Source organism: Eurypyga helias, unplaced genomic scaffold (genome assembly GCF_000690775.1).
Source record: "Eurypyga helias isolate BGI_N326 unplaced genomic scaffold, ASM69077v1 scaffold39918, whole genome shotgun sequence".
Classification (NCBI taxonomy): domain Eukaryota; kingdom Metazoa; phylum Chordata; class Aves; order Eurypygiformes; family Eurypygidae; genus Eurypyga; species Eurypyga helias.
The window spans coordinates 1-22,626 of NW_010265722.1; the positions used below are offsets into that span (position 1 = coordinate 1).

At 35.9% G+C, this 22,626-nt stretch overlaps 1 protein-coding gene across 1 annotated transcript; it reads left to right on the forward strand.

Moving 5' to 3' along the window:
* Positions 1–7,550: 7,550 nt before the first annotated feature.
* On the forward strand, positions 7,551–21,669 carry LOC104513474 (matrix metalloproteinase-16-like; the record flags this gene model as incomplete). The annotated part of the gene is made up of 3 exons (XM_010156833.1): positions 7,551–7,638; positions 17,023–17,173; positions 21,554–21,669. Coding segments are annotated over exons 1-3 (355 nt in total), but the record flags the coding sequence as incomplete, so codon positions are not given.
* Positions 21,670–22,626: the final 957 nt, after the last annotated feature.

The window sequence follows — 22,626 nt, forward strand, 5'->3', positions numbered from 1 at the left end:
AATAAATAATTTAAATAATAGAAAACATGCTACAGTTGCTCACCACCCACTCAGTAGTGCACAACCAGGTGCTGAGTTGTAAAGAGTCAGAGCGATCACAGCCTGAGGGCTGGAGCTCGAGCGCTGTCACAGCAGATTGTGAGTAAACCTTACCAGCGATCGCAAGACCGGGAAAACTAAAGAAACCCACCAACTCCCTCATGAACCAGCCAGCACAGGAGTTAGCGAAGCAGCTAACGCAGGAGTCGGGGAGAGTGTTAGCAAGTGTACGGGAGTAAGCAAGCAAGAGAGTAGGGGAGAGAGTAATGGCTCCAGGACCCCCTCCTTGCCTCTGCCCCGAGCATGACATAAATATGGAATAAAATACTTGGTCTGTTTGGGTCAGGTGCCTGAACTGTGTGTCCCCTGCACTGCCTGTAGTGAGACCGCGAGAGCTGGGAACGCAGCTGCAGGATCAGAAGTGAAGAAAGACCTTGAATTCAGTGCAGGCATTGCCCAGCGCCAGCTGAGAACTTATCAGTGCTGCTCTCTGCGTCCAGGAACAGCTTCCTAGCAGCCATGGTAGAGGGAGTTAACTTTCCTGACTGAATCCAGTCAGGATTCATATATATATACCCACTTGTACACCTACTGTGAGGTCTAAGATTCCTTATAAAACCAGCACAAAAACTAATTTCTGCTAAAGTCATCTTAATTTTCATCTCCAAGTAGTTACAAAAGTTACCACTTAAAAGTTTTCCAATTTTTTCTACTTTCTAGCTCTTTGTAGATTTTTTTTAGAATGTCTATCACATTGGGCAGTCTTTCTGGTTTTAGTGGGTGTCATTTGGACTTCTGAGTCAGTGTCAGAGTGTTACAGAATTGCAGATAGAGTTCATTAGGCATAAAATAAATGGCAGAACTCTAGAGATTCTGTAGCAAATTAATGTTTTATTGTTGGCAATGTTTGTTGGTCCAGAGACACAAGAGAAAATGAGGTGCTGGGAGAAGAAAGCTCCATTAATTCCGCACTAAAAACTCCACTAGTTTGTGTAATATGGATGAACTATCTGGAGATTGTTTTTAGCGCTCCTACCATCAGTTGTGTTCTTTAAGGAACCTGAAAGATATTTGAGGTGAGAATAAATACCGAAATTGAAATTAATTATTCATAGGAGAACAGATTTAAATGTTCGTTTGGGGAAAAAAAAAAAAAAAAAGATGGAGCAATGATTACCAGTATCAACTAGAAATAAATGAAAGGAAAGTTACAAACTTTTTAGTTTAGAAACTTTGCTAAAACCATTCATATAATCAACCATCAAGAACATTTTAACACAATCATCACTAAAAAGCTAATATCAATTTATTATAAGATTATAAGGATCTTATAGTATCTAAAAGTATCTCACAATAAAGTATGCAAATTATGCATTAGAAGCCAAATTTTTTTACTCCAATACACTGTTCCATTCAAGATTCTTCAACTTGATAATAAAGAAGTGCTTTTATGAGGAAGGTATTTGCTATGATCATACACAGTGTACTGTATTTTAGCCCCTCAGGCTAATCACTAAGTTACATTTGCACAGGAAAATATACCAAGAGCGTTTACTGACAGTGCGGAATGATTTATGTATAACCTCTGTTCAGTTTGTTTTCTAAAAAAAAAAAAAAAAAATAAGCTTTATTGTAATTTTTTCCTCAGATGTATCTCATCTTCTAAATAAAACAAATTTCACAACACTCAACTTGAGTGACTGCACCTGCTTCTTCATCCTACTATTACTCTTTATCCATAATAGTGCATTTGGAACAGCTTGCAGACTCTCCTTACTCAGTGCCCATTTTCTGATTCTTAACTATATTGCTCATTTTCCATTATTTTTTGTTTGTTTTTAGTTCTGCTTTTTGAACTGGGAATAATTTTCCAGGTTTAATTTACTTAGTATGTCTGTAGACATAATATTTAATGATCCATTATTATGCAAGATCCCAGCTGCACAGGAGTGATCCATATATCTGGAGCTATTGGGTAACTACAGATGCTTACAAAAAAACATTTGGTAGCCATCAAGGAAAAGCACTAAAAGCTATGCATTCAATGTATGTGTTTGTCAGGCGTGGAATTGGAGTGCATGTGACAAGTTATGCATCCAACCTGTCTGCAGGAATTCATGTGTGTTGGGGAAATAAAATAATTAAAAGTTTATTTAACCAATATAGTGTGAAGGACAAACGGTTTTGCAATACACAGTATTTCTCAAAAGAGACAAAATTGTGTTTATTCAGTATAACCAAATACGCTGAGATGTGTTTTGTCAGGTAACTGTTCCAAGCTATTTACTTCAAATGTGAAAGAGCTTTCTTAAAGTGAATACACTTTGTCTTGGACTATGCGTCTTTCAAATTTCAGTAATAGCTGAACTGTGTTGAAAACACATTTTTGGTAATTGTACCTGTTTATCAAAATGCAGATGATATAATTGCTGGTAAATATAACATTGTTTAAGATAAATTAAGTACATTTAGTTGTATGTGCTGAAACGATCCATTCTTTCTATAAGCAGAGCTTATCCCATCTGATACCTCAGACAGATCCTTGGCATGCTTTATAGCCACATGCTAGGGTTTCTTAACTTGAGTTCCAGAGTTTGACCTCTGGCACTTTAAAACCTTAGAGTCCAGTATGTTCATAGAAAAGTTAGCCAGAAAATTAGATTTACATAAACAAATTATTCTGTCAACCTGTGCCAACGCCTACATTGCCCAGTCGTAATAATGATCCAAACTTCCAGTTTTTCTCTCAGATGTTTCTGGGTAGTCTCATTGGTTTGGTTATCCCTAAAAATACATCTGTTGTCAAATCATGTGCCGCCTTCTGTCTGTTTAAATAAGATCATATAATTGCTTAAATTATAAATTTTCCAAATTTTAGTTCTGTGGAAACCTGTAGGGTCCTTACTGATGAGTTATATCCCATTGCTCATGAGTATTGAACTAGCATGTATGTCTACTGAAAATAGAATAGGAGAATAAGGAGTTTATGAGATTCCATCAGTAAAAGAGAGCATGGTGTATGTTCACAGTTATGCTTCAGAACTGAATATCTGGACATTGAAGGCAATGTCACAGAAAGATCTTATTTCAAGCCATAGATCCTTTATTCTTGGTCAGATGTGATAGAATATAGAAAGGTTCCCTGAAAATGAGCAGAAGGATCTGGTGTACAAGGTTGTTTTACTATGAAACGACAAAGATATCTGGTTAGATCTTGCAGTCGAAGTGCAACTCTTCTTAGTGATAAAAAGGAAAGGTGAATGAGTCCTGAACACCAGTGAGCAGCTGTGACTGTAAAGGATTACTTATGACTTTTCACACTGTTAAATTGTCATACTTATTTCTGCAGATAGCTGTGGATGCTCTACGTTTGCGTGTGTTTAGGAAGGAGGCCAAGGGAGTAAAAGTCCATCAAGTGCTATTAATTACAAAATTATTGCCTTTGGTTTAGGAGGTCCCTGAATCATAAGCAATGAGTGTATCAGAGAGGTGTTATTGCATGTTCCCTTTGATTTTATTGTTGTAGAGAGTAGTGCAGTTAAAAGGGATCTGCAACGATCATCTAGTCCAACTGCCTGACCACTTCAGGGCTGAAGTTTTATCTGTTAGTTTGATAGTGCCTCCACTGGAGATACGATACAGGCCTAGATGAACCCTGATCTGGCCCTGTGTGGTCATCCTTATGATTTTATGTTCTTTGCATAATGATAAGTTGAACCAAAGAGATGAAAATTCAAGAATGGATGGGATTTCTCTCACTTGCATTTACATATCCACTTTGTACTTTGCAGACATCTAAACAAGAGTCAGACTTCTAGATTCCCTTTGTAATTACTGTAATGTTTAAATGTTTCTGCGAAGGACCGTTATAGTTTATGTTCAGTGATTAATTTCTAAATGTTTTGGGGATTTTTTTTTTTTCCTACATTGTAGACATATAAATAGAATTTATTTGACCAGATTTATGTAACTCACAGGACACTGATCTAGCTACAGAAGTAGTATTTTCGCTTCTTTGTAGAATTTGGGAAGTAACGAGGTACATGTTAAAAAGAGATCTTTAAGATTCATGATTTGTCATGGTACCTTTTCTATTGGAAATATCTCTAAAATGACTGTAGGATGGTGTGAGGATCTTCTATAATCAGTCTCAGGTGAAAAGACCTGTCCCAATCCAGGATGGATGTGTATACACAGTAAGACCCCACTGAATTAATTTTTTGTCAGATACATTGAGTTATTTCTTGTTGAAACTTTATGGATACATAGTATTGACATTACCATATATACACACTTGTATTATTATTTGTTTAAAAAAAACCCCACGGGGCTATGCTTCATGAATGAAAATTTCCAGCTTTGCCATTAATTGTTGTATTGTGAAGATTTTAATTGTGGTATAGCAGGGTCGCATCATTGGTATGCTAAGGAATTTGAGCAAAAAATAAGTAAGAATAATCTCACTATTATGCTGCAAATGACTAATATTAAATACGAGATACATAATTTGACATACAACTCAATACCAAATCTGCAGAATATAGTTTTATTGATCTTGTTATCAAAATGAGTTCATGCAAATATAATCTACAAATCACTAATGCTGAAATATCTTTTTTGGGAAGAAGCTTTTTGTTGATTTTAAGACTTTGTTGCGCTGTGAAATCTCTGTGCATTAGAGTCGGTTTCTTTCAAGAAGGCATGTTTAGTCTCTTCACTGACTTCATTCCATTGACACTTCGATATTATACCAGAAATCACTGTGATGGGTTAGTACTAACTAATCAGCAGTGCAGTACTGACTGAACTAACATGAGTGCTTGCTACTCCAGCCACATCTATCTCAACGCTTGGAAATTCATGAACTACTGAATATAGCCATTACTATTTAAAGTTCGGGATGGGTTTTTTTTTGTTATTTTTTTAAGAAAACAAACAGTCAATTGACTTGATTGAATATTTAACAATGTACTTTACGTCTCATCAAAAGCAGATCAATCCTGATGTTAGAACTACAGAAATCCTTGTAACACATTAATGTGATTTGCAAGATCTGCTTCTGTGTACTAGCTGAAAGTTGAGATTCCTTAGCCAACCTAGAATGTTACAAGTTTTGTCTATAGCACTGATGTCCAGGCTTTCCAGAGTATGCCCACTGGATTGGGAAACTCCTGAAAGCCTGAATACTTCATTTATAACCATATGTACACACACAACCATTTGAACAAATGTCTTTTCGTATTCAGCTAAGTAGTTAGCCTTTGTTCAGCTTTAAATATCTTGCATATTTTGTACCTGCAACTTGGTCAATGTCCTTCTGAGCTGGTGGACATTTTATGAGAGCTGAATATGTTCCTTTCTGCAACTAAGCATTGTTTTCTAGATGTGCTTTTGCAATCAAATTCAGACAAATATAAAGGGTTATCTCTGTCTTGGAATGCAGAAAGACAAGACCGGAATATTCCGTTGTGCTTGCTACTTGTTTGTCCTTTTTTTAAACTGTAATAACTGGTATCTGAGATACTGCCTGACTTTTAAGGCTTTCATAGAAATTTAGGGACAAAGAACTGTTTGGCCTATTGAGACTCATCATTACGTCATTCCTCCCTAAGTCATTCCTAGATTGATAATGTCTAAAAATCTGACCTGAAAATCCATTTCAATTATTTATCAGTTGCAATGAAAAAGTACTTCCAAATGTCGGCTTTGAAGATATTCCCCCTAATCTTAATTTTTCAAAGCCCTCTTATTTACATGTTATAATAAAAAAATGACAGAAGTTGGCATTATCTTTTTCAGCATTCAAAACACATGCTGAAGTTAAACCTTCCTAAAATACTGGTATCTCTAAGTTGTATTCCCCTATTTTTGACAGTTCTCTTACTGGAATTTGGTCAATTAATCCTAAAAAAAAATTGCTTTGCTGACCTTCCTTAAATGTTATAATACATTTTAAAATAATAAAAAAACCCCAGACCAACCAAACAAAAAAAAGCTTAAAATAGGAATCTAATCAGATGACTATAATGCAGCTGTGTTACACTAGCAATGAAATAGCTAAACATGAGCAAATATGAGGGATTTTAGTAGTATTATTTCTACACAATTGCAACTTTTCAGTATAATGTTTTTCAGGTTAAGGTACTTGAACTTTTTTTTAACATTAAAGTCCTGAGAAGTCTGGGACTCAAAGCAACTCTTTCAGTTTTAGACTTATTTATGCACATGATTAAGAAGCATTTTTGTATATATATTGAAATGGTTTGTGTTTGTATGGCTAATACTTGTTATGGAGATTTATAAATTGTTGAGTCATTGGAAAGATAAACAACTAAAGAGAGCTGTGATCTCAGGTTTGGAAAGATGATGAATACAGTTCATCCTGAGCCTGCTGCTGCAAAGGATTAATCTTCTGTCTAAGCTGTGCCAGTTCCCATAAGAGCACAAATCTCTTTTGCTTGGCAAGTTGACCTATACAGAAAGAAGGCTGAACTGCCATGTAAAACTGTGACAGATATCTGACAGAATAGCACTTTCTTTATTATCTAAGGGGGTTTTGTTTATATAATATTAATGCTGTGAAAATGTGCAAGTATGTGTAAAAAGTTAAATACTTGCTTACCCCATTCTTCATCTCTAAATATTGGATGAACTGAAAATGTTGGTATAAGGTCTGAAGAGGTGCAACAACATCATTTTTATCAACACTCATCTAATATGTCACATACTCATTTCTCAACTTGAATATTTCTCATTCCTCAACAATGCCCCTTCTGTATGACTCTCACTTCAAGCAATAGCATATCCCACAGGGAGAAACTATTTTAAATGGCAACAAGCTAGGAGAGGTTTACCAGGACACTGTATTTAGCACTTATAACTGGCTGTAATATTGATATTAAAAAGAATGGTTACATGGAAAGACTGCAAATCTTCACTACAGTAAAGTCATCATCGAAGTGTAATTCTTCTTGGACTGATGTAGTAATGCTAGAGCTACATCTATCAGCAATTCACTGTTAGCAGCCACTGTATAAAAACTGCTTGCAGAATTAGTTATCTTCAAAGCCTGTCTGTAGTCCCATTGTATTGGTTTTACACATGCGGTTCACTCAAAAACCACCTGTAGTCAGTCCACAAATTTTAAGTTGTACCTCATATAGGAATGATGTTGAGAAAGTTAAATCATCTCATACAGCACATTCAAAGTTCTGCTGAAGGCTGTCTACACCAAACACACAGTTCACATGGGTAGCTTATTCCCACCTGAGGGAACAACTAGTTCCCACACATTTGTAATGCGTGGATGTGACATGAATGCAAACACAAATATGGTTATGCAAACAGCAAAAGGTCATGCTCTAAAAATGCTAGGAGAGTCTATTCAGTGTTTTCAAGACAGCAGCTGAACGCATGTAAATGCCTCAAAGCATAGTAAGAGACGTATATTTGGTTTCCAGGATCAGTGGTTTTGGCGAGTCAGAAACAACAGGGTGATGGATGGATACCCCATGCAGATCACCTACTTCTGGAGGGGACTGCCTCCCAGCATTGATGCAGTTTATGAAAACAGTGAGGGGAATTTTGTCTTCTTTAAAGGTAAGAAAAGAAGAAAATAAGATTTTGTGAAGTACTTCCAGCTGTGATGATTTCTTGGAATATATGTTGCTTATTTTTACTACTGATTTGTAAATCATGTTGCAGATTGGTAGCTAAATGAAAAGTAGATGAGTTATGTTTTCTTATTTTGGCAAATACAGCTTTAATTTATGATTATCCTGCAGAGTATCAGATCATTTACTCTTACATTCTCAGTTAAAATTTGGTCTTATGAATAAGAGACATAACAATGCAGTGATATACTATGAAATCTTTTTTGAAAAATATGGATTAGGAAGCAAGAATGAACATAGTTCCTTTTTTTGTGTGTGTGGGGTTCTCTGTGCTTGTTTTCCTTTTTACAAATTAAATTTACATACATGTGTCATCTGTGCTACATATATCTCACTGTACTGCACTGTACTTATTTAATCTGAAAGCTGTGATGTTTGGAGTTTTAGGTGGGAAAAGTAAATATTTTTTTCATAGATGTGTATTTAGTATTTTTAAAGAAGTGTAAACTGCAGAAAATGTTTTGTGAATTGAAATGTTGCTAATAATTCTTTTCAAAGTTTCACTGCAAGCATCAGCCGTTCTTCAAAATTAAAGTTCCTGAACATGTATCTAATTTAGATCTAATGAGAAAATCATCCTAGATGTTAAATGAATATCCATTCAGCAACAAAAGAGTGAAAACCATGTAATGTATGTTTTATAACATAATAATTTGGGAGAAGAAAAGAAACTGAATAGATATGTGAAAATTATTCAGCTATTTAGTGTCATGAGGGATTCCCTTGTTAACTCATCACAAAAAAGTACTTTTTTTTTTTAAGATGTTATATCAAAAATTAATTAATTTATATAAGTGGAATCATTAACAGGGAGATAGAAATATTTCATTCACTATAGCAACATTATCATCTTGGGAATGCTAAATGGAAAATGTTTAACAACATGCAGAAACATTGCATAACAGTACAATGAAGATGAAGTTTATGTACTTGTGTACCTTTTGAGTGAATCGTAAGGAAAATTACATTTGTATGGTACACTTTCTATTTACATGACTTCAATATTACGTATGCTTTTAATTCTGTTGTCATAAAATAAATTTCATGTCATAAACTCTGGGAACTTGAGAAGATCAGGAATCATGATCAAGGCACCTCCAAATCTCCATCCCTCGGCCTGATGTTTGGGTCCATGGGAGGATACAAATATTTTTCCTTAGATATTTCTTTGCTCGTCACTGTTACACAGAGCAAAGGAACTACCCTATGCATTCCAGCCCTCTACCTTAATAATGCTGGAATCTATTACCTGAGCTTCAGACAGAAATGATCAAGCTTATTCTTATATCTGCTGGCTTTTCCTCACCCTTACAATGTGTTTTATCATTATTTAACTCTTCACCCAATGCTGACTGACTCCTGTTAGGCCTTAGAGGAATGAGTTGATTCAGTAGTCTGTAGGTTATTGATAACAAAGAAAAGGAGAAGAGGAACTTCTCTGTTTTCTACCTGGGAAATTCAATAATTAGGATTAAATCAAGCAAGCAGAAGCAGCAAGACTGTGCTTTTAGAAGCCAGAAGATTTTGTTCTTTTCCTTCCTTATCATCCCCAGGTTATGGTCTCTGATTTCAGTCCAGCTAGCTTTCTGCTATCTAGCTGATATAATATGATAATTGAATTTTCTGCTGCAGCTATTTTTCCACCTTCTTTCTATTCAAAGTTCCTTTCATTATTTTCCCAGTGACATGTGTATTGTCCTTTTGTTTGCCAAAGTCAAAAGTCCTTGCATTTTCTTGTGCGATTTTCCTGAATTTTTGTTTATCTGCCACTTCCTCTTCATGATTTCTGATATCTACCTGATGCTGTTTGTCTATCAGTGTAATTCATGTTTTTCCACTGCCACAGAATCAATAGGTTCAGGTGAGTCTTCTGTATGTGTGTCCTTGAAAATTCCTTTTAATTAAGGATTTTGGTTCCAATCATGTGGAACATGATTGGAGAAGTCTATATAAATAGACTGTAGGCAACAATCATTGTGTCATTTCTTCCTGGGAAAAGAGTATATGTTTTCCTCCCACAGGCTCTAGGCACAGACAAGTTGATTGTTGCTAAGATGATGAGCAGGTAGAACATGTTATCCAGGTAGTGTGCTTTACCAATCTAAAACTGGCCAAAACCACTAAGTTCTAGAAGTAGCTTAAAATCTGAAATCTAACATGCATATGTGTTCAGAAAGCATGTATCTAAGCTATCATTTAGTCATTATTCAGAGAAAAAATAGAAAAGATGGCGTGAGTGCCATCAGAGAGCTCGGACAGGAATAATGGCACTGTTCTTTCAGGAAAATATTTTCTAGATAACTTGATTTTAAGATGCTCCATTCATTATGGCAAGAAAGTGTGATGTTTGAATGAAGACAGAATTTACTTGCAGATTTTAAAATAAAGCCTCTAAAACTTCTTCTCAAGATACCAGTAACATCCAGTGTCCTGTGAGATATAGATTCTTGTATTTCTGGTGTGTGCTGGAGAAATGGGTCAGTCTAGAAATACCATCCTTTCAGAACAGCCACTGCTTCTTCTGCAGATGCTGGAAGGTTCCAGGCACACTTTCCAACTCCGTTGCTCTTTCACTCACTTTGTGTAGGCTTTTTTACTAGGGTGAAACAGGCCCTCCTGTGACTGATTGTTTTTTTCACTCCTGCTTTCATATATGTGAAAAAAATATCCCTACTCGCTGAAGAAGATGAAGAAAGGACTAAGCCAATTTACTCATCTGCAATTGCTAGTGATTAATTGCCAGCTTGCTTCTCCCTACATGTCTACACTATCATAAGTTCAGTATAAACAATATTCTGTTAGGCCAGTGACATTTTAAGATGCACTCAGGATAAAACTCGTGAACCATTCTGGATTGAAACATTCCTTTTATCTCTTTAGAAATCCACAAATCTCATTTATTTTCAATAATCTATGCTCTGTTTTATTTGTTTTAGTCCTTGTCTTTCAGGGCAGCAAACATCAAATTTGAAAGAGTTGATTGAAACTGTAAAACAAGTATAAATTTTTATTACTTTTTTAATTAACAGATTGTTTCCTCCTTTTGTGTATACAGTTGGATTCATGATATTAGTAGACTTCTTTACAGTAATAAAAATATGGATTAGCAAAATCTATAAATTAATAAATACTAACATTTATTTTTAGTGGGAGCCATGTTGTTAAATATTAGCCCTAGGTAAATGATATAAATTGGCAGCTCAGGATGTAACACTTATTTATTGGAATGTCTTTATAGCTTATGTATTTGCTATGAGAAATGCAGTTATTCTTAACTTGCGCTAATAAAATATATCAGTATATTTATATATATATTTGACATTTCTCTCCTGAGAATACTCGAGGAACCTGTGACATCATGCATAATGTGTTAGATGTCTATAGATAATCAAGCTGAATCAAGTTCAAGACTGTTAGATCAAGTGTCTTCTTTGGGTTTCAAATTTCGTTGGGTTTGATTTACCATTTTAACTTTTATGTCCTTTTTTTTTGTTAATATTTATTTACATGAGAAAAAAACAGTTGTAAACTATCAGTAGTGTACTTACAATGCAAAGTGATGCTTGCTTATTACAGGTTGCTTAAGATACTTGGCCTGCTTCCTTGTGCCTCATAATGCTAATAAAGTACATAGCAATCTGGTAGGTGGCTGCTTATAAAAAGCAGATGTTTACATTCTTGTTATTATTCACTGCTGGTGTCCATGCTGAATGGTAAGAAGATGGAACCAGAATGATCCTTTTTTTTTTTTTTCTTTCTTTAATGAGGAAATGTGAATAGTAAAATTTATTACACGTACCTGTGGGAATTTATATGGTGTTAAAAATGAAATTGTCAAGCCATCTGTGCTGTTGAATATTATGGTAAACCAAATGTAGCTATAGAAAGGCTGCTGTAAAATTCATACTACCAGTGCCACCATCATAACTTTCAGATGCACTCATCCCACTGCTTGACAGTTTTATTTTGAAAAATAGGTTTACTATAGTGTCGGATCATGGAGAGGGAAATGACAGAAACTTAATGGGGGAAATAGGGAATGAGAAAGAAGGAATCATGAATAGTAATATGGGGGTACTAGTAAGAAGACACTTGACCCTGCTTGAAAGATGAAAATTAAGAACAAGGGTAACTAGAGGAAAAAAACCTTCAGAATTAAATATTAAAATTTTAACTGGTTTTGATGAATACAATTCCTAAAATTTTTGGGGATTTGTCTCTTCACTGTAACACTTACAGTGATTATATGCTATATCCCACACAGGTCTTGCACTCCATGCATATCTTAATTGCATATAATATGAACAGAACGCTTGGTTGTTGACAACCCAGGAGAACAACTATTCAGCATACAAAGGAAGAACTGCAGTTGCTAAAGACTGCATAATTGTTTGCAGTCGTCAGTAGGTAGTTAAATAGTCTGAAGTATATCTGGAGTTAGGCGTTCAATATTTTAAGTGAAGCATAACAATAGACACCCTTTATTTCCAGTAATTTTTTTAGAATGTCAGGGAGAGATGTTGAGTGGCTTCAAATAATTGCAGTCACAGTTCATCCTTCTCAATTGTTTCCAAAAAAAGCATTATTGCAAAAAGTAAGACATTTTGACTTTTTTATCACTTGCTTCATTCTCAGCTTGTGACCTTACCATTCTGAGTGTTATTGTATTAGATCTTACGTTGGGGATTAAAAGCAGAGAGATGAAACATTCTGAAGGTTGGCCAGACTTCATGAAACATGTGGTGCTTTATTCTCTCTGAGAATAACAAACTACCAACCAGAGCTTAAAAAACAACTTCGTAAAATAAATACAGTGGAGATTTCTGCCAAGGGCATAGGTTAGGACTCTGAACAAGCATCAGTTACCTATAAGATTCAAATTATAACAAGATTAGTTTTGTCATATACTCTTTCTTTCCAGTAAAATAAAAATGAATAAAGTACATTGACTATTTACTAGTGGAAAGGAAATGTGAGCTAAAGAAAAGCACACGGACTTAAGTATTTGTTTTTAATATGTTTTAAGATACAGAAATATATTTGAAATAAAAGGAGCTATTTCTCATCATAATCAAGCATCTTTTGCACTGATTTTCAGCTTTAACTCCTCCTAATATATAGTTCTCTGTTTGAGAGCTTCTCATTTTTTTCTGACTTTCTGGAAATCCTCTGATCAACAACCACCCACTTTCCTCCAGCTGAGGGACAGAATCTAAACAGAAGAAAAAAAAAAACAAACCGCACCACAAAAACAAACCCTTGCTAAACCAACAACAAACCAGCTTAAAACCCCTGTAACAAAGACAGAAACAAACAGGAAAAAAAACCCAAAGTCAAAACTGTCAGCCAGATGGAACATTTGGATTTTTTATATACAGTCCTTCCCGTCAACAGTCAACACAGTTGTAGCAGACTAAACATGTCTCCAAAGCAAATATTAAATACAGTTCCCTCTAGTTGGAATCAATAAAAGTCTTGCCCACATATGTTAGAGCTCTCAATGCCCTACTGTCTCCATAAAATACACTGAACTTTATTTTCTCTATTTACCCAGTGTCGTGGTTTAACTCTGGCTAGCAAAATACCACGAAGCCGCTCTCACAAATGCCCCTCCCCTCCTCCAGTGGAGGGGACGAATCGGAGGAAAAAGAAATAAGGAAGCTTGTAACATTGAGATAAGAACTATTTACTAATTAAATCTAAATTAATATATGCAAATACTACTAATAATAAATAATTTAAGAAAAAGAAATAAAACATATGATACAATTTCTCACCACCCACTGAGCAGTGCAGAACAAAATGCGGAGTGGTGAGAGTCAGAGCCAGAGAGCCCAAGAGCGATTGCAGCCTGATGGCCGGAGCCTGAGAGCTACCGCAGCAGGCCCCAAGTGAACCCTCTCAGCGATAGCAAGACCAGGAAAACTAAACAAACCCACCAACTCCCTCACGAATGAGCCAGCACAGGAGTTAGCAAAGCAGCTAACGCAGGGGTCAGGGTGAGGGTTAGCACGTGTACTGGGGTGAACAAGCAAGAGAGTAAGTGGGAGAGCAATGGCTCCCGACCCCCTCCTCTCCTCTGCCCCGAGCATGACGTACTATGGAATGAAATACTTGGTCAGTTTGGGTCAGGTGCCTGAACTGTGTGTCCCAGCACTGCCTGTAGTGAGACCGCGAGAGCTGGGAACGCAGCTGCAGGATCAGAAGGGGAGAAAGACCTTGAATTCGGTGCAGGCATTGCCCAGTGCCAGCTGAGAACTTATCAGTGCTGCTCTCTGCATCCAGGAACAGATTCCTAGCAGCCACGGTAAAGGGAGTTAACTCTTTCTTGACTGGATCCAGCACACTGAGAAATAATTTTCTTCTTAGTAAGAAATTATGTCAAGAAGAATTCAGTTTCTTAAGTCCTTTTTTCCCACATCTACACTTTCCTTCTATTTCAGTATATGTGAACATGCAGTGAATACATGGCTTAGTGGTGCTTTCTCTTGTAATGGTGTGTGCTCAACCCTTATTTAGGTATGACCTGATCTTGTTAATAGCTAAATGTGACTCATTGGGAATGGCTGATAATGATGTATTTCTAACAATTGCTGTTACTTTTAGTCCTTGTGAGGCACAGAGAAAGGTAACGGCATTACATACATCACAGCATATGCCTCTCAATGCTGTGCAACAGCTGTCATTTTGAATGATCTTCTGAAACAGAAATGAGCTGGCTCAGTATCATTCACTGGATGCCATCTGTTGTTCACACCATAAGTACCAACTAGTAAGGTCCAAAACGCATGATTTCTCTCATCGTTGCGTTTCAAACTGCCATTACAATCTGAAGCCTTCTGTGTCTGGTCATGTGAACTGGCAAAAGGATAAACCACATGGGAGAAGGGGCAGTGAGTGACAGAAGATGCTCACCCCTGTAATGATCAAACCCTATAAGGGAATTTTGTAAGGAATCTCAGTAAAGGTAAATATCAGGTTAGCACAGACCTTAATCCCAGGTCAGCACAGATGAGAGTTTTCCATGACTGTTCTTTATAGATCTCTGTGTCTCTCTTATTTTCAGTACTTAAATGGCTCTCTACATACTCATTCTTTGAACCCTTTCTTCCTTCAGCTGGCAGGGGTGAGAAGATGTGTCTGTTGAGCAATCTGTACTGTCTGTGCTTGGAAGTGGGTGACAAGCAGCTGTAAAGAAGCTGATAAAAAATTTACTCTGGAAACCCAGCATGGGAGGAACTGAAACTATATCCCCTCTTCTAATTAAAACTGTGATAAAATGAAAGCATTCTTTAAATCATTACATTATAAACAGGGAGATTATAAAACACATCCCTTTAAACCAAATATTTAATACACTGAGGGATAGCTAAAACATAATGCCAACTGCAATACAGCTCTCTAAATTTTCCCTCTTGGTGACTCTGGCATACAGCTGATCTTAGAACTTTGGGGTAATATTCCATTTCCTTATAAAATACTTATACAGCACAAGTGCCTTAACCTCTTAAGAGCCTGAATATCTGTACAGGTAAGTACAGTGGCTAATATGAACAGCCAGGATTTTATCTCCTAGGATCTCTTTCTAAACGTGTTTGAGCAAAATATGCTTTCAAAATTTTCCCCTTATGTTTAAAATATTATCATCATGAATAATATTGGCTAGACCAAAGTGAAGTATCCAATATACATGTTCATGAATCTTCTTTAGACCTTTATGTGACTCAGAAGGGTCTATGTGGTGTCCAAGAGTATCTTCTCCTTCCGCGTTCTTATTAGTAAGAATAGCAATGCTTTTTGGGAACACAGATGAAGGTAGTAAACACATGGTTCCCACACAATGGAGTCTATAGCTCAGAAAGTGTCCCTGTGGCATGGTTGACATAATGCAAAGACAAGACAGCCCTCAAAGCCTTCAGATAACTAATAAAATGCAAATTATGCTCCCTTTTCCCTATTTCTAGGGGGCATATGAGGATCTTTATTCCCATTTTTCAGCCAAAGCTTTCTGTGTTTAAAAGAGAAGTCTCTACTGGAAAGACACAGGTGAGAAGTGTATTTTGAAGAGGAATTAGAAGAAAGGAAAAATGTAAAAGGGATAAGATAGTTGCAAGAATACGACAGGAGGCACAGTATGTTGAAAAGACCCTAGTAAAGAGTATGGAGGACAACATAGTTACTGGGGGAAGTGTTAGACTAAAGGTTTGATATCATATAATGAACCAGGTGAGATAATCGTGGTAGTGTGAAGAACTTTGCTAGGAAGCTAGAGGAAACTGAAGCTGGGAAGTGAGTTGTAGGCTGGTGAGGCAAGCTATCCAGTTACAGGGCAGAGCACAGGAAGCATCCGCTTCAAAACCAGGTACAGGGTGGGTTATACTACAAAACAGTGGAGCAACTGCTGCCTCTGTAGACATGCATACCCCTATATAGACAACATATTTAGGTAGTAACTGCAACAGTAGGGGTTCAACCTCTGAGCATTGCTGACCAGGAGGCACTAAGATGTGATTCATATTTAAGACATTTTGGGTAACCTGTGGTTTGTGCAGACACTGTGCTAACACCAGATAGAGTTGTACAACTACCTTGTATTAGCAGCGTGTAATAAGTCATCTGATTGGTTTTTAATGATTTGTCACCCACAATCAAAGGTTAAATCTTACTGCCGCTGGTACTAAAGGCAACCCCTCATTAATTTCAGAAATATAAGGTGTTAACCAGTGGGACTTCAGAACCTCAGTTTGCTGTCTTTAGGCTCCACTATACAATAAATAAAGATTAAATTATATGATCATTTCAGAAATAATTTATACATCCTTCTATAGTAATGTAACTTATTGAGGAGAAAGAGAATACAGAGTAATAAAAGTATACGGTGTCTGTGAGGATAGTAATTCCTCTATTTATTTATATGTTTTCTTACCTTGTTTTGTCTTAAAATTTACTCTTCCCTCATGAAATGTAAATCAGTTGTGCAGCATTGCTGCAAATGTATTACATTATCAACCACAGATCCTCTTGAGATGACTTCATTTTCATTCATTTCATGGGTTTGATCCCTATATACTTGATATCACAATATTCTGCAGGCTTATTGAATGAAAGGTGCTTTATAAATGCAAGGTATTTGTAAGGCATATTTAATTTTGCATTATCTGCAGTGATAGAACATCTTTCATTTTGTTGTGTTTGGCAGAACCACTATAGCCCTTTGGGAGTATTTCGTATTTCTTAGGAGTTTATTAATATTAATACTGAGAGTACTGAAGACTAACACACATATATGTATATATATGCTTTTGTACAGGTAACAAGTTCTGGGTTTTCAAGGACACTACTCTCCAGCCAGGTTATCCTCATGATTTGCTAACACTTGGAAGTGGAATTCCTTCCCATGGCATTGATTCAGCAATTTGGTGGGAAGATGTTGGGAAAACCTACTTCTTCAAAGGAGATAGGTTGGTACAGGAGTTCTGCAAGGAAGAAATTTGGTGGATATCAGCTAAGCATGTTAATCTTTTCCTCTGTTTCTCAAAAAAAGAAGTCGAGCCACTTAAACAGTTCATTTTCTGTGGATGCAATTAACTCCTCCTGCATAGAGGGCCATACTGTTTTCACATTTCTTACAAACTAAATGTTATTTGTGTGAATATACTGAAATGAGTATATCCATATCCAGTGGAAAATTATGTTTTAGAAGTCAACAGGCAAGTCACAGTACTGGCAAATTTAAACATGAATATTCAAAGTAATATAGTTATGTACACTCTCACCTGTTCCTTTTTATCCACATTTCTAAACCCTAGCATATAAACAGGCAAGGCATGATCCAAAGCTTCTTAAGGTCAGTGAAAATGACTTCTCTGGTACTATTTAAAAATGAGGTAAGAAAAGGAAATGACAGCTAAACTATGAAGCTAGAGAACAATTTGAGCAGTTCCCTAGGAATTATTTTAAAATAAATCTTACAGTTCCCTTCAGAAGGGACACTAATTTTTATGATTAATAAAGAGCAGAAAACAAAATTATAAAATCTGACTTAGTTTCCGGTCCTGAAAAAGACTTGCAGTAGTCACTTACTGTCTGTGTGTCTTCATTTCCCTGTCTGTAAAAATAAGAGAAAAATTATTATTCTGCTTTATAGAGATGTCAAGAGAACTCATTAATTTTTGAAACCCTGCAAGTTAGCTGAATTATGGATTTTACAGGTTTTCAGGATGTTGCTATGTTTGTTGATGACGTATCCCTATGCAAATTCCGAGTGCTCAGAGACAAATTATTTTTTATTAATAATTGTAACATTTGTAGTAGTATTATTAGAAGTATGATGACTGCTTTTGTTACTATGTGGTACTTAGGTTTCAGAGACTCTAATAGCATTCATGGATCACTTAAGAAATTAATTCATATCATAGAATATGTTTAGCATACTACAGTTGATAATTTTTTAGCAGTACTGTAATATGGCACTACAGAAGATTGCAACAACCAGTTATATTGTTAAAGCTTTTTTTTAAAAAAGTAGATAACTAAGTAAATTTTTTGGGGTGTTCGAAAACCAGGAATCATTTCAGCCAATCAGTTTCCACAGTGAAGAAAGACACCTAAATAATTTGCTTCCCATGGTTGAGTAGATTTAAAAAAAAAAAAAGAAAAGAGTTCATTTTCAGGTAATAATTTTCCACCTCCACACTCCTGGGAAAATATGTACAGTAGGAATCCTATGTGACCTGTACTTCCTGGAGGCTTTATTCAGCAGTGTCCTTTTATATTTCCATGCACAGGCAGTCACTTATTGTCAAGACTTTCTGAAAACACTAGTGGTAATAACAGAAGACAAAAAGAACTATCAGAGAAAACATCTGTTGACGGAGAAGTTGCTACTTAGAGCTAACAAGCACAATGAAACTCAGCAGGATATAAATGCAATACAGTATGTTAGAAGAAGATTGAACAACATGAGCCTTGCAGAGATAATAGAGCTGTTACAGGATACTGACCACCAGTAGGAATAAACCCATATACCACTAAGCTTCTCAATGTGTATTGGTTTTATCACAATTTTTTCTTAAAGTTACAGTTGAATTCTGCTGCTGGTTTTAATAGTCTGTATGTCTACTATAGGAGTGGATCTTTTTCTCAAGAAGGTATAACATAAGTGCAGCTGCTTAGTGGCAGGAGGTAGGAATGAAATGGAATCAGTATAAAATAACAGTGTTCCTCCTTATATAACTCAGCTACGGGTATACTTATTTTGTTTTGACAGTAATCTGTAGTTAAGGAGCTCCAGGGCAGTATCGAGACAGAGCTAAGTATCCCAGAACAGTGGTATACATAAAAAAGTTAGTGTGATAGAATACCAAGCATCAAATATTGGCTATAAAATGAAAAAAAAAAAAAACCAAAAGCCAACCCACAAAACCCAAACCAGTAAGAAGATTTAAAAGTCCAAATAGTAAATGGCATTGTAATACTCCAATGTCTGAAGGAGTTCATGTATGGATCTTTTAAAATATATTTTAAATGTTCCATTTAAAAATAAAGATAATTCTTCCAAAAAATTGCATGAAAGCTAAAGAGGGGACAAAAGATGACTACAGAAACCATTTAGCCCTCTCATTCCTCTCCTACCTGAATTGAGTAATGTAGGACAAGAGCATAGCAGTTTGCTGCACTTCTTGACACAAGGCCTTGTGCTCCTGTCTGGTGTGACTGTTTTTTGACTTTAGAATTTAAATGTTTATTTTTTCTTCATAAAGCTTATTCATCCAATACTTCAGAATATTACTAAGTAAATAAGATTAGATTCAGCAAAGAATATGTTTTAGCAAATGTTTTCCAAATTCCCTTTTTCTAAAAGCACGAAGTATGCTTGCATTTTTTTTTCCCCTCTCATTATCAGTCTTTGAGATACAGTAACACTATTTATATAGTTTGTAAAGCCTAAATCACTCAAATCATCACTGGGGAGCCTGCCTGTGAACCTTTGGCATGCCAAGGAGATGTATGACTGGACATGTCCTTACCCATAGACATGCTCCTTATTCCAGCACCAGTTGCTGAGATAATATCATGAGCAGTGCTTCTTTCATAGGATTTTTCATCAATACAAAAAACAACATTTGAGGGACTTCTGAGTGTTCACTAGGTGTTTCCTCAAAGACTTGTTTTGTAATGACAAAGTATATTCAGATGTTAGTAAGAGGAGCTAAAAAAGTGAAAAGGTTGGAAGAGAAAAAATGAAAATTAGTGGAAATATGCAGAAAGGAAATAGGGTTCTGAGAAAGAGAGATAGAGAAAAGGGTAAGATAGCTGATAAAAAAGAAATGCAGATAGAAATGGAGATTAGAACATAGAATATTAAGCTCAGCAAAGAGGGAGACTGAAGAAAGAACAGGAAAATGTGAAAAGAGAAAAGATGAAATGCAGAATCAAAAGATGAGCAGGATCTGGTTGCAACAGTATTGATGTCAGATCTTTGTTTACTATTGCATGTTGTTTCTTTCTCCATATAAACTCTGAAATATGTTACATTTCAAAATAAAGATCATTGCTTTGTTGGCTGGTTACTGATGCATACGTGGCTAGATTAAGAATTCAGACTATAAAAATAATTCATGCATAAGAAAGAAAAATAAATACAAATGTTTTTTAACGTAACTTGCCAACTCTTAACCCACTTGAAATCTGCCACATTTTAATTTCATTGGAAGTTTAAAGCCAGAGAAATGCCCCACAGGGAGAAATACAGAAGTGTTTAGGCCATTTTGTTTTTAAAAAAGAAAAAGACATGATTTGATTAGAGTGTCTAAGTACCTTCACAGGGACAAAATATCATCCACTTAAGGGCTATTTAATATATCAGGAACTATTATAACAAGATTTCTAAAAGCTGAAGTCAAATGAATTCAAATTGGAAGAAGGGTCAAGTTTTAGCAGTGACCAGATTATCAATGAAAGTGATACATTCTCAAGCTCTTGATGCTGAGTGGCTTCCTCTGTATGAAATTTTTCACATGAATAAAACTGATTTGAAAAAAAAATCTCCAAGAAAACTAGGCTATAAATTGGTATGCTCTAAATGAGTGGAGCAAATCAAAATATGAAATAACCCACCCAAATATTATACCAGGATACACAGAGATACTAGAGATACAGTATGGTAATTCTTAGAACCAACTTATAATAAGATATGAATAGCAATTTAGCCAATTGCATAAGGACAAATAAATTATTGAGTAATTATCTGTAAGTGTAAAATCACAAGGTAAAATTTTTTCATGTTCAAAGTGCTTAGAATTTGCATGCTGAATCTTTTCAAATTGGAGAAGGGCTGGCTGGCAAAAAGAGACAAAAGCAGCTTGAATTTTGTATTATACTGTATCTGTTTAATGGTAACAAAATGAAAAGCTACTATAATGCATACATATAAGTGGTTAAATGAAGATTGCTGGGAGTATTTAAATGAACTGTCATTTTCATGACTAAAAAGTTATCTAGAATATTAATGCATTTTTTTGCATAAGTTGCATCTCTCAGTGTCACTGTGCAGAAGTCCTACGTATCAGAATCGCTGTGATTATAATCAAGATGCATGCTGATTGTCAAAGTGCAAAAATCTTTTATCTTCTTTCTGCTTACATGAAATTGTTGTCCAGTCAGCAAATAAATTTATTTGTAATCTGGTATTATGTTAAAAGAAAAGAAATCCATTATTCTCATTTCTGGCTAAAATTGTAGCGAATGTTAAAAGGAAAACAATGTGTAGTTACTCATCTGCTATGTTATAAATGCCTTTTTCTCCCTTATTTTAAATTTATTTTTTCTTTTTATTTCAGATACTGGAGGTACAGTGAAGAAATGAGGTCCATGGACCCTGGTTATCCCAAACCAATCACAATTTGGAAAGGTATCCCAGAATCTCCTCAGGGAGCCTTTGTCCACAAAGAAAATGGTATGCAAACACATTCCTGTTGTACTGATTTTCTAACACCCTTATATAAGGCAGAGTAGTAGAGGGCTGATTGACTCTTCAAGTTAAGTAGCAAAGGAGTTTTTGATTTTTTGAACAGAATCATTCCTGATATAGAACTTGCTATTGTGAAAATGGCGGTTTGTTTGCATGTACCATTTAAGACAATGGGGAAAAATCTTTCAAATTTAGTATCATAAACCTTAATTTCCATTTTTTTTTCTCTTGTGCCTTAATTCACTTAATTATTTTCGTTCTCTGCTGAATTATTATACCTCCTAAAACAAGATTCCTAAGTACAGTGTATCTTTATTTGAATTGTCAAGATGTTGGGTGAATAAACAGCTTAGGATGTATTACTTTCATTCTGAACAACTAGAAACGAAGAAGAAAGATCTTTAAGTAGAAATATCCCTCATGTTGTGGTTTAACCCCAGCTGGCAACTGAGCACCACACAGCTGCTCGCTCACTATCCCCTGGTGGGATAGGGGAGAGAATCGGTGGGATGGAGGAGAGAATCAGAAGGGTAAAAGTGAGAAAACTTGTGGGTTGATATAAAGACAGTTTAATAGGTAAAGCTTAAGCCATGCGTGCAATCAATGCAAAACAAGGAATTCATTCACCACTTCCCATCAGCAAGCAGTTGTTTAGCCATCTCCAGGAAAGCCGGGCTCCATCATACCTAATGGCTACTTGGGAAGACAACCACCATCACTCTGAACATCCCCCCTATCCTTCTTCTTTCCTCAGCTTTATATGCTGAGCATGACGTCATATGGTATGGAATATCCCTTTGCTCAGCTGGGGGCAGCTGTCCTGGCTGTGTCACTCTCCCAGCTGCTGGTGCACCCCCAGCCCACTCACTGGTGGGGTGGTGAGAGGCAGAAGAGGCTTTAACTCTATGTAAGCATTGCTCAGCAGTAACGTAAACATCTCTG